The sequence below is a fragment of the Heterocephalus glaber genome, unplaced genomic scaffold (assembly GCF_053883595.1).
Source record: "Heterocephalus glaber isolate CG9 unplaced genomic scaffold, H.glaber_assembly_v1.0 deba00001531, whole genome shotgun sequence".
NCBI classification, from domain to species: Eukaryota; Metazoa; Chordata; class Mammalia; order Rodentia; family Bathyergidae; genus Heterocephalus; species Heterocephalus glaber.
The window spans coordinates 14445313-14459135 of NW_028258329.1; the positions used below are offsets into that span (position 1 = coordinate 14445313).

The 13823-nt window shown below is 42.8% G+C and overlaps 1 protein-coding gene across 5 annotated transcripts in view; it reads right to left on the bottom strand.

Moving 5' to 3' along the window:
- The window catches only part of Sv2b (synaptic vesicle glycoprotein 2B), a 190797-nt gene that overhangs the window by 26734 nt on the left and 150240 nt on the right, over positions 1-13823 (bottom strand). For all 5 annotated transcript variants that reach the window (XM_004852727.4, XM_021264784.2, XM_087188358.1 and 2 more), the window contains 3 exons: positions 13274-13363; positions 1866-1976; positions 1067-1155 (listed from right to left, as the gene is read on the bottom strand). In XM_004852727.4, coding sequence (XP_004852784.1) covers positions 1067-1155; positions 1866-1976; positions 13274-13363 — 290 coding nt within the window. The remainder of the gene's footprint in view (positions 1-1066; positions 1156-1865; positions 1977-13273; positions 13364-13823) is intronic.

Here is a 13823-nt window from a genome sequence, read left to right on the forward strand (position 1 = left end):
TTTATGAGCCTGCTGTTGTCATATAGGTAGGTTTTCAAGCTAGGAATATACTTTCTTTAATAGGTGCTATTCAAATTTTATATTTCCTCCAGAGTTAATTTCATTAATTTGTCTTCTAAGTTACTTCTTAGAAGTTGTCAAATTTATTTCAAAACAGATTTTTGTAATATGCTTTCTATATCCTTTTAAATTCTGTAAAATCTGTGGTAATGTCTCCTAGATCTTGATATTGTAATTTTAAAAATGTATAACTGATATTGTGTAACAGGAAGAAAAGGTCTAAAAGAGCAGGGGAATTGGGAGGGGTAGGGGAAGGGAAAAAAAGGAAAGGAAAAAATATGAGAAGAGGAGAAAAATGGAAACAAGGTCTTTGCAAATAGGGAAGGGTGGAGGGGGTGAAGGGAGGGCAAGGGAAGGGGAAAAAAATATGAACCAAGAGACTCATGTAATGGTACAAGATCCCAATGATGAATGTAACTGTATTGTATACCTAAAATGTACCAATAAAGTTAATGGGGAAAAAAAATAAAATAAATTCTGCTAAGAGCGACAATCCTCAGTGTCTTCACAAAGTGTGCCTGCGTGTGCACATGCACACACACACACATACACACACACGGTAACTGTGCAAGGGGATGGACATGTTCATTAGCTCAGTGTAGCCATTATTTCACAATGTATTTGTATATCAAAACATTACGCTGCACACCTTAAATATTTACAATTTTTATTTGCCAATTATACCTCAGTATAAGACAGGGAGGGGAAGCTCCGGGGAAACAGCCTCTTCCTCGAGACAGCTCCCCCCTTGTCACAGGGTGCCTGGAACAGTGTCCTGCAGTCACTGTGAGAACTAGCCTGAGGCTGAAACTCCTCCTACAGCCCACTTTACTAGGAATTCTGATTAGGATGGCAAACTTTCCTCTTACAGAGGCCACCAGAGTGTGTTGCCCGATGCTTGCAGCCAGAAGCACGCACACTGACACAAACTCTGTGAATCCTCAGTGTGCACATGGGGCGGCCAAGACACCAGGAAATTAAAGGAGTTGAGCAGGACGGAACTCACCTGAGAGCCATGGTAAACCAGACCACAGCCAGAATCAGGGTGTTCATTCTGTAGGGGCCCATCACACAGTACAGAGCATTGTCCCAGACCTGAAAGCCAGACCAGAGGACATTGGTTAAAGGAAGGAACATGTGTCATGGAAGAGCTCATTCTAGGATCTGGGAGGGAACAGGCAACCCATCATCTCCCAGAGCAGCAGGAAAGCTCGTCTCTTCCTGCTCTGACAGTGCTGCAGCTTTTCCCCTGCGATCAAAACCATCCATGGATGGGACCAGAGCGCACTGGGTGAGGATTCCAAGGCACTGAACCAACTGGAGTGGTGAGTTCCCCCCACCTTGGCAGGGATGATGTTCCAAATGTTCACTGACCACACGTCATAGACACCACCACCACCCCACCTCAGTGCTGCCTCAACAGCTGCCTTGCTCCTTCCTTGCAGAGCCAGTGCCCTGCAGAAAGGACAATGCCCTCCTCCGTGAAGAATCTTTCCCCCAAATCAATAACAAACCTTAAGGAGCTATTGATTCACTCCCTTCTTCCTTCCTGTGGATTCCTTAATAAGTCACTAAAGAGAAGGATGTTTACTCAGACTAGTCTATATCCTTGCCTCTAAACCAGAGTTTGGAGAGTGTGCACCTCAAGGATGCTCAGAAAGATGGAGGCAGACACGGGCTGGGACCCAGACCTCCTTAGCCAGAGCTGCTTCTTCCCATCATGCTGCCTTAGGCTGATGAGGATACTCAGGGTCTTAATTCTTCATCTGCATAGACACCCACAGAGATCCCCTCCCGAATCATACCTGCTTAAAAGTGGTCTTGAACCTGACCAGCCAGCGCTGGTACCAAGTTCCCGTCGAACTTTGGATCTCAATGAATTCATCCATCTGCTTGGGAGTTTTGATATGGGAAACCTGAAAAGCAAAGATGGGCTCAAGCTGAGGCCTCCAACGTTTTTTGCATGAAGGGCGGGTTTTGTGGGAGACCATTTTTTCCGTGAACGGGGTGGGGAGCAGTTTCAGGTTGATTCAAGAGCATTACATTTAGTGTGCATTTTATTTCTCTTATTATTACTCATGACAAGCAAGCAACCTACATCCCTTAAACACACAGTTCAAAGCAGGTTTGCACTCCTATGAGTATCTAATGCCACCACTGACCTAACGGGGTGGAGCTCAGGTGGCTGTAAATACAGATGAAGCTTTGAGTGCTTGCCACTCCTCCCTCTGGCTGTGTGATCCAGTTCCTAACAGGCCAGAGACAGGTATCAGTCCATGGCCCAGGGTTGGGAACCCCTGAGCTAGGGAATCTCAACTCCACTTTGTCTCCAGAATTTTCAAAATTTAGTTTAATATAATTGACCTTTTTAAACTTCTTTAGGTCAGAGGAGTCTCTGGTGACCTTCTAACTCTATGACTTCAACCCTGGGTGCACATAGCATCTCCTACACATCATTCGCAGGTGGACATGTCCCACTGTAGAAAAACTGCACCAGATTTTTTTCATCAAATCATGCCTCTGGGAAATTTATATTAGTGGCTCCATAACATACTAGTTTCCCATTTATATCTGCTTTACTCACAGTAAAACCAGTATCACATTAAAATTCACAATATTATCCTCAGTGGGTAGGATCGTCACAGAAGTCTAGGACCCAGGCAGGCATCAGCAGGAGGAAGGGGTGTGTCTACTCAACACATTTCTAAAACACAACAGAGTAAGAGAAATCACGGACTGGTTTTCCTAGTGGAAATCAGAGAGGGATGGCCCAAGGTAGCAGTGCTCATATTCCCCCGAAGGGCTGTGGAAAGTTGCTGCACCCAATTCGAACAACTTTGCACACCCAGACATTGGTTTCCAAATCAATCTGATGTGTAAAGTAGCCACTGAACTGCATCTGCTCACTGTTTTAATGAGATTTCTGAGCACACAGGCTCTTCTAGGCAAGTTATCAAGGGTGGTGCTTCTGGACATCTCCCCTAATTCACGGATCAAATGGAAGAGTGTTCTCAGAAAATCTCAGGCACTGTTTCCAGCACCTCCTCCAACAAACCTCCCATCCAGGGATACAACAGTGAGTCACATCAGCCTCTCTCTTTCTTCACCAAAGGACTGAGAAAGTGGGGACACAAAGGAAGAGAAACTGAGAGGGGGTCGGATGATCCACAGGGAGAACACAGTGCTTGGATACAGATACAGTAGCTGACTCCCTGTTGCCCGAGCACCTGGTCTGAATGAGCTTGGCTATGCTTCTGTGAACTGTGCCCACAGAGTCCGGAGACTCTTGAGAGGGGAAGGCATCCACGGAAGGAGGCTCTTTTCTTAAACTGCACATCTGTAATCACACTGTGAGCCTCCTGAGCTCGTCTGGCCACTCCGCATCCACTGTCTGCAGAGCATCCTTTGCCCAAGTCTGGACAGGGAACCCTGAGAACTAGGAGGGCAGGTTCTGGCTGGAGCCTGGAGCCTGGGCTTCCATTTATCCTGCAGACCCTCAAGCACCCCAGCACCCCACCAAAGTGGCCAGAGGCAAAGGCTGACACCAGGCCAAGAAGCTGCTTGAAAACCACACTCCAAACCACTCAAATGCAAATTATTTTCTTTGTTCCTTAGGAAAATAGCGCCTCATTCCCTAGGGATTTGGGAGTGGGTGTGTTGACAACTTCAGGCACCCTCTAATTTATGATTAATTAGAACACTTGCCTTTGATTCCATCTAGATTAGCATATGTCCCGTGCCTCCCCCCAAGCCCTGCAGAACACAGGTGCTCAGCAAAAGGCTTCCATGCCTTCCCTCCCCTTCCAAAGGCTTCTCTGGGAACACCTTCCAGGTGGCCGTTCACAGGCTGGACAGGCAGGGAGTGGAGCAGGTGGAACCCAGGCCTCCTGAAGGGAGAAAGCAAGGAGGGAGGCCCACAGAATTCCCTAAGTGGGGTTCTGACCACCCTCAGCCCTTCCTGGGTGGCTGAGTGCAGGCAAAGCGGATAAAGCCAGTAATTAACTCCATCACCTGGCTGCTGCCAACCACGGGCCAACTCTCTGAGACCACCCAACATTTCCAGTCCTCCCTTCTTTCTTTTCCTTTCCTTTCCTTTCCTTTCTTCCCTCTCTCCTTCCTTTCCTTCTTTCTTTAATTTTCCTGACCCACCAAGTCATCACATCTACATAATTCATAGATCAACAAGTCACTATAAAATACTGAACCCACAACCCTCTTAGTTCCATTTTCCTACTCTGTAAAAACTACTAAAAGCACAACTTATATCTAGAACTTATATCTAACCAGCATGAGCCTTGGGATGAGACACAATTCCAACACTGAATAGCCCCCACTCGTTGATTTCTCCTTCAACTTTTTTCCCAGGAAGTGCTTTCACCCTTACATAAGGAACTCAGGTCCTGGGGTAAAAGGCTTACCTTTCGCCTTTGGAAATTGGAGGGTTTTTTTTTATCAAGTTTATTGCTCAACATTAGGCTACTGAGATTTGTTAAAAATAATTAAGTGGGAGGCCATTAGATTGAAGTGGCTCTAATTCCCTGGGCATTAGAACCTAACTCAGATGTAAGAGAAAATTATATTTAAGCTCAGCCAATCACAGGCAACCAACTGGTACAGCATTAGTTATATTATCTTGAATTTCACACCAGATAGTCCAAAGAAGGTCATTCCATTGCTCAAACTTCAAACAATCTGCTTCCACATTTGCCCTATAAAACCTCCCCCTGCACTCCTTTGGGGGAGCCCTGAACCATTTCTGGGTTGGAGGCATCCAATTCATAAACTGCTTTCTGCTCAAGTAAATTCTCTAAAGTATTAATGTGCCAAAGCTTATCTACTAACACATTAGAACAAGTTGTCAAAGGAGAAGATGTGGGATCACTCATCTACAAAGGCGACCCCAGTGGGACAAGGCCAGTCGGCTGATTTAGAAGAGATCCTTCCATGAGCCCCAGGCAGGAAGCACAGGGTGGCCCCACTGTGAGGCACCACTGTGCCAGGTGACCAAGGGTGAAATAAGAGTCAGGCAGAGACAACAGTTTACCAGGAAAATCAGGGCAAACATGCAAGATGGGCTGCGGAGGGATGCTCTATCAGGACTCCTCTTATGAGAAGCCATGTGTGTTTGGCATAAATCTGTTAGCAAACTGCTTGAGGTGTGGGAGAATCCCAGGGAGACATACTCAGATTTGAAAGACCATGGCCTGAGCCAAAGAAGTTGTTTTATTCCAAAGGGAGAAAGAGAGAGAGCAAAGGAGGAGAAATTTTTTTAAATGAAAAGAAGAGAGAAGGTAGGAAGAAAAGAAGGAAAAGGGGAAGACGCCGAGTCACCCCGCTGCAGACAGGCAGGTCTGCCCATGCCCTACCTAGGTCCTGAGTCCCACAGAACACGCTGAATCAGCCCACTGCGGACAGGCAGGTCTGCCCACACCCTATCAAGGTCCCCAGTCATGCGGAACACATGCCGAATCAGCCAGCTGCAGACAGGCAGGTCTGTGCACGCCCTACCAAGGTCCTGAGTCGCACGGAAGACACCGAATCACCCCGCTGCAGACAGGCAGCCACCTGATTCCACACTACAAAGACGCAGGACACCAGACCACCAGACCAAGGTACTGAGTCCCACTGTTCCCGGCCCAGAGGTAGGGGCTTCTGAGCCGTCGTCCCACTGCTCCTGGTCCAGAGGAAGGGGCTTCCCGGTCACCATCCCTCCCACTGCTCCCAGCCCAGAGGAAAGGGTTTTTGGGCCACCTTCTGTCCCACTGCTCCTGGCCCAGAGGAAGGGGCTTCCCGATCACCATCCCTCCCCCTGCTCCCAGCCCAGAGGGAGGGGCTTCTGAGCCACCATCCCACTGCTCCTGGTCCAGAGGAAGGGGTGTCCCGGCCACCATCCCTCCAGCTGCTCGCAGCCCCTGTCCCACCTCACCCAACTCAGAGGAGGTAATCCGTGCAGGCACCAACAGCCCCCCGCCCCAGTCGAAATGAGAAAACATGTAAATAAGTCTCAAAACCAGACTTCCAGATCACCTACAGCAACCCCAAAGGGAAATGAGATGGAACACTCTGATACTCAACCACCTGGACCCACTGAACTGGCAACAAAAGGGGATCTGGAAAAAATGAAATCAGAAATAATTTCTCAGATAACAGGAGAAATTGTGCCCCTAGTGCAAGACATGATTAAGAAATCTACAGAGGAGCTCAGGAACATGATGGAATCCCAACATAAGAAACAAATGGAATCCATAAAACAGATGCAAATAGATTTCCAGGACATGAAAAACTCCATTGAAAGTATACACAGCAGAATGAGTCAATGTGAGGACAGAATTTCAGATATAGAAGATAAGATTGCAATTAGTGACCAGCAAAAGAAAAATTGCTTCAAAATTATAAAGGAACATGAGAAATCAATCCAGCAGCTGCTAGATGATGCAAAAAAGAATAACATAAGACTGATTGGGCTCAATGAAGAAACAGGAGAGAGTGCAGATGACATAAAAAAATCTCTTCACAGAAATAATGGCAGAAAACTTCCCAAGCAGGGGAAAAGAGCTTGACATACAGATAAGTGAGGCATATAGGACTCTAAATAGCCTTGATCAAAAAAAAATCTACACACAGGCATATAATTGTTCAGATTCCAGACACACAACAGAAGAACAAAGTTCTCCAAGCAGTCAGAGAAAAGGAACAAATCACATACAAAGGAAAGCCCATCAGAATCACAGCAGACTTCTCAACACAAACCCTCAAGGCAAGAAGAGCTTGGAGTGACATATTCCAAGCCCTAAAAGAAAACAGCCTCCAACCCGGATTGATGTACCCTGTAAAACTATCTTTCAAAATGGATGGAGAAATAAGATACTTTCATGACAAAGAGCACCTTAGGAACTTCGTGAATACCAAACCAGCACTCCAAAGAATTTTACACAATATCCTAGGAACAGACATTGAGGATCACAACCCCAGGAAGCAAAGCAAAATGAACCCATCTGGCATGACAAGAAATTAAATGGAAAGGGGGAGAACCCAACAGAAAGAAAAAGTCATGGCAATGACAAGTCAATATGTTTCAGTTATAACCATCAACGTTAATGGTCTCAATTCACCAATCAAAAGAAATAGACTGGCAGAATGGGTCAAGAAGAAAAATCCAACAATATGCTGCATACAAGAAACACATTTAATTCAAAAGGAAACTCATAGACTGAAAGTTAAAGGGTAGAAAACAATACTGCATGTGACAGGAACCCGAAAAAAAGCAGGAGTAGCTATCCTCTTTGCAGATCAAGTAGATTTCAAACCAACACTGATTAAGAGAGACAAAGAAGGACACTACATCCTTGTAACGGGAAGAATCCAAGAGGAAGAGATGACAATCATAAATATCTATGCACCAAACACTAGTGCACCCAACTATATAAAACAAATACTAACAGACATGAAAAGTCATATATGCACTAATACAATTGTAGTGGGGGACCTCAACACCCCACTGTCACAAATAGATAGATCAACTAGACTCAAAATAAGTAATGAAATACTGGAGCTCAATCGAACTCTTGAACAAATGAACTTAACAGATGTTTACAGAGTCTTCCACCCCACAAAATCAGAATACACATTCTTCTCAGCTGCACATGGGTCATTCTCCAAAATAGACCACATACTCACTCATAGAACATGTTTAAGTAAGTGCAAAGGAATTGAAGTTATCCCCTGTATATTATCAGACCATAGTGTGATGAAATTGGAGATCCATAGCAAAAGAAACTCAAAAAATTTCATAAACACGTGGAAATTGAACAACACACTTCTAAATAACCAATGGGTCACAGAGGAAATTAAAGAAGAAATCAGACAGTTCCTTCAATTAAATGACAATGACAATACAACATATCAGAATCTATGGGACACAATGAAAGTAGTCTTATGAGGGAAATTCATAGCAGTGAATATGCATATTAGGAAAACAGAACGAGCCCAATTAAACAACCTGATTCTGAACCTCAAGCTTCTAGAAAAAGAAGAGCAGGACAACCCCAAACCTCATACAAGGGAGGAAATTATAAAGACCAGAGGAGAAATCAATGCAATGGAGACTAAGAGAACGATACAAAAAATCAATGAAGCCAAGAGTTGGTTCTTTGAAAGAATCAACAAAATTGACAAACCTTTAGCCAACCTTGTCAGAAAAAGGAAAGAAAAGGCCCAAATCCATGCAATTAGGAATGAAAAGGCTGAAATTACAACAGACACAGCAGAAATCCAGAGGATCATCAATACCTACTCCCAGAACCTATATGCCAATAAGATGGACAACACAGAAGAAATGGACAGATTCCTAGATACGTATGAATTACCAAAGTTGAACGAAGAAGACCTAAAAATTCTGAACAACCCAATATCAACCAATGAAATTGAAAATGTAATTAAACACTTATCAACTAAGAAAAGCCCGGGCCCTGATGGCTTCACTGCTGAATTCTACAAGACATTTAGAGAGGAACTGCTGCCACTACTGTTTAAACTCTTCAATGAAATTGACAGAGAAGCAATACCCCCTAATCCATTCCTGGAAGCAAGCATCACCTTGATCCCCAAAGCAGAGAAAGACCCAACTGAAAAAGACAACTATAGGCCAATCTCACTAATGAACATAGATGCAAAAATCCTTAATAAGATAATGGCAAACAGAATGCAGAAGATCATCAAGAAGATCATACACCCTGATCAAGGGGGATTCTTCCCAGGGATGCAGGGATGGTTCAATATACGAAAATCAATCAATGTAATATACTATATCAATAGAGCCAAGGACAAAAACCATATGATTATCTCCATAGATGCAGAAAAAGCATTTGACAAAATCCAACATGCATTTATGAGAAAAACCCTACAAAAAATTGGAATAGATGGTCTCTACCTCAAACTGATAGAAGCCATCTATGAAAAACCAACAGCCAATATCATACTAAATGGTCAAAAACTGAAATCCTTCACACTCAAATCAGGAACAAGACAAGGATGTCCACTATCACCACTCTTGTTCAATATAGTTCTGGAAACATTAGCCATGGCAATTAGACAAGACAAAGACGTAAAAGGAATAAAGATAGTTAATGAAGAAGTCAAATTGTCATTATTTGCAGATGACATGATACTCTATATAGAAGACCCCAAGAACTCCACCAAAAGTCTTCTAGACTTAATAACCAAATTCAGTCAAGTAGCTGGTTACAAGGTCAACACACAAAAATCAATAGCTTTCCTCTACACCAATGACAGACTCACTGAGAGAGAAATAGGGCAAATAATTCCTTTCACAATAGCATCCAAAAAACTGAAATACCTAGGAATCATCCTAACAAAAGAAATCAAAGACCTCTTCTTTGAAAACTATGGCACTCTGAAAAGAGAGATTGAAGATGATATCAGAAAATGGACAGACATCCCCTGCTCCTGGGTAGGAAGGATTAATATAGTGAAAATGGCCATACTTCCAAAACTGCTATATAGATTTAATACAATTCCAATTGAGATCCCAGCAGCATACTTCATAGACCTCGAGAAAACAATCCAAAAATTCATTTGGAACAAGAAGAGACCCAGAATAACAAAAGCAATTCTAGATACCAGAGACATGGCAGGGGGTATCACAATCCCCAACCTGCAACTATATGACAAAGCTACTGTGATAAAAACAGCATGGTACTGACAAAGAAACAGACTTGAGGACCAGTGGAACAGATTAGAAGATGCAGAAACAACGCCAGACACACTCAGCCATCTCATCTTCAACAAAGGAGCCAAACACCCTCACTGGAGGAAAGATAGCCTCTTTAATAAATGGTGCTGGAAAAATTGGGCTTCAACTTGCCAAAGATTAAAACTAGACCTGTATCTCTCACCATGCACTAAACTAAAATCAAAATGGATTAAAGATCTAAATATTAAAATAGAAACTCTGAACCAGTTGGAACAGAGGTTAGGTAGAATCCTTGAAGACATCGGTGTAGGAAAAGATTTTATGAACAAAACCTCAGTTGCCCGTGAACTAGCACAAACAATCAACAAATGGGATCTCTTCTTATTACAAAGCTTCTGCACAGCAAGAGAAACCACCAGCAGTGTGAAGAGACAACCCACAATCTGGGAAAAAATCTTCACCTGCTCTTCCTCAGACAAAGGTCTACTATCTCAAATCTATAAAGAACTTAAAAAGATCAGACCTCCCAAATTTCAAGACCCAATCCAAAAATGGGCAGCTGAAATGAACAGACATTTCTCAGATAAAGAAGTAGAAATAGCAAATAAATACATAAAAAAATGTTCAACATCACTGGTCATTCGAGAGATGCAAATGAAAACAATGCTGAGATTCCATTTCACTCCAGAAAGAATGGCTGCTATCATGAAATCAACCAATAACAAATGCTGGTGGGGCTGTGGGGAAAGAGGAACCCTGCTCCACTGCTGGTGGGAGTGTAGACTGGTGCAACCACTGGGGAAATCAGTATGGACATACCTCAAAGAACTAGGACTGGAAGTCCCATTTGACCCCGCTATTCCACTGCTGGGGATCTTCCCCAAAGAATTAAAAGAATCATACCACAGTGATATATGTGCACCCATGTTCATAGCAGCGCAGTTTATAATAGCTAAAACTGGGAAACAGCCCAAATGCCCATCAACTGGAGACTGGTTAAAGAAAATGTGGTTTTTTAATAAAGTGGAGTACTACTCAGCCATCAAAAATGAGAAATTAGAGACATTTATACCGAAGTGGATGCACATTGAGGTGATACTCTTAAGTGAAATAAATAGGACACACAGTGTAAATACCGAATAGTTTCTCTGGTGTGAGAAACTGAAAGTGTAAATAAGGACTAAATGTATAATAGGTAATGTGAAATAGGAAGGAAAGGGGCAAAGGGGAAGGAAGTGGGAGGGCTAAGGGAAAGGATAGAAAGGAATGGGATTAATATGAGAAAATGGAAAAATAGGAACAAAATCTTTGTAAATAGGAATGGAGGGGTTGAAGGGAGGGCTGGGCAAGGGTGAAAAATAAGAACCAAGAGAGACTATGTAAAGGTGCAAATTTCCAATGATGAATGTCATTATATTGTATACCTAAAATGTACCAATGATTAGAATGAATAATCAATAACGTAAAATAGGAAGAAAAGGTCCAAAGGGGTAGGAGTAGTGGGAGGGGCAGGGGAAAGGAAAGAAGGGAAAGGAAAAAATGGAAATAAAGTCTTTGTAAATAGGGAAGGGTGGGCTAGGAATGGGGAAAAAATAAGAACCAAGATGCATTATAAAAAGGTACAATTCCCAGTGAGAAATGTAATTGTGTTGTATACCTACAATGTGCAAATAAAAGAATTTAATACAAAAAAAAAAAGAAGGAAAAGGCTCTAATATAATTCCTATTATCCTCAGGTTTTCAGTAAGCCCATTAAATTCACAAATACTTGGGGAGTGTGTGTGTGTGTGTGTGTGTGTGTGTGTGTGTGTGTTCATCCAAGAGCGACATAGTACATAAACCGATCCAGCCAATGTGGATTCAGAAAGCAGGATCTTGGAAAGATCTTGGATTCATCCAGGCTGTGGAATGGGGAGGGGAGGAGGAGCTGCAGGACTGAGCCAAGGCTACGAGCCCCCATACACATCTGGTTTCTGCACCCGTAGCCCAGCTGGGCATTACAATCCACCCCAGAGAGCAGAGGGGATTGAAAATGTACCCTTAACATCTTTTGTCTGGAATACTTCTGTGAATTATGCATCTTAATACATGTTTGTGATAAAAATATTGATCCCATATTTTAGGTATTTTGGGGATGTTGGAATTGGAGAAATATGCCATTGAGGAATGTTCCATAAAGTTTATAACTTGAGTTAATTCATGAAAAAAAAATGTCATGTCATTTTAAAATAATGGTTCACGTCTGAAACCGTCTGAGCTAAACATTGTTTCGGGTGCTTCATTTAATCCTTACAAATAACTGTATTTGTAATATGTACTATTATCCTGCTTTCCCCAATGCGGAAACTGAGGCACAGAGCCTACCTTGCCAAAGACCACACAGCTGGAAAGTATCAAAACTAGGATTTAGTCCCAGACTGCCTGCTTCTGGAGCAGGTACTTACCCACTATGTAATCCTGTCTGAGAGAGGTTTTAAGTATCAGGTCAACAAAGACAAATATTTTACTCTACACTGAAATTATGAGAGCCAAAGACTCAAAAGCACTGAATGAGAGCTATGTGGGAGTTAATTCAGGAAGGCTTCCTGGAGGAAGTGGATTTGAAGCAGTTCTTAAAAGTGGTTATGGAAACAGGTTCTCAGAGCTGCCTCTGGCAGGCAGGCCTTGTGGCTGACCATCGTACAGGACAGGCAGGAACACAGCATCTACATTCACCACTGTGGGTTCTTTGCTTTTTCAACAAGCAAAAAAAGCCCTAACAATGAATGCTGGTAATGATGTAAAGGCATGGGTACCCTGCTGCTTGGGGCCTCATAGAGTGGCACAATCCTAATGAAATGTAACTTGGCAGTATATCTCTAGATCTGTAAAAATACCCATGTTCTCTGAGCCAGTAATTTTTTTCCATAAGTCTATTCTACTCCTAGAAAACAAACTCAGAATTTGAAGGAACTATCACTTTGTGTGCATGAGAGGGTTCATTACAATATTTACAGAAACGAGGTAATAAAACAGGGTAAATAAACCTCTAACATGAGGGACATATTCAGCAGATCTGTGTTAATGTTTCTAACATCAGTGTTCATTAAGATGATCGTTATGGATACTAGGAGGCAGCATATCAAATGCTTAGGAGTACTGTTTAATATGCATATGCAAATATGCATACACATGCTTATACTCATGTGAATATGGCTGGGTTTTCCTGTTGTCTTTTTTTGGGGGGGGGGGGTACCAGGGATCGAACTCGGGTCCTTGCGCTTGCGCAGCAGGCAGCGAAACCACTGAGCTAAATCCCCAGCCCTCATCTACTGTCATTTTTAACACTACCTAAAACCTAGAGAGATATCCCCCAAAATACAAATAATAATTATGATGTAATAATAGGAATAGCAAGGGTTTTATTTTCCTTTTGACACCACTTCTGTTGCATGCTTATATAATAAAATTATTTTAGTATATAAAGCCCCAAACTGTAGGAAGAGGCTACCACACACTCACCGTGAACACCTTCTCTGGGGCCCCTTTAGCCCTCATGTTGGTGTCATGGACTTGCTTGAGAATCATCCAGGCTTCATCATGTTTGCCCATCTAATAAAACCAAAGAAAAAGATGTGAAAACCTATTCCTAAATAGGCCCTATGTTCACTGAGGTGGAAAAACCCTACAAAGCAGGCACTGATGCCTGGGTCTAGGTGGATTAGACATGGACTCATTGTTATCTAGGGCTTGTGAAAGGACTAGGACAAGCTTCCATCCCAGCCCATCATGGAAGGATAATAGGGTTGTGTCTTTGAGGTATAAATGTCAGGTATTATTACCATTATCCACTGTGAGTAATTACACACAATTATAAAGTTGAGTAGGGCAAGGGATGGGAGCCATGCTCCTCACTGATGACATAAAGCAAAGTAACAACATGCTGTGAGTCAAAGTCCTCACCTTCAGTACCACAGCATGTGACCTCATTCGCAAAGAGAGTGATGCACATGTAATGAGTTAAGATGAGATCATCTTGGGACAGAGTGAGCCCCTCATCCAAGATGACTGT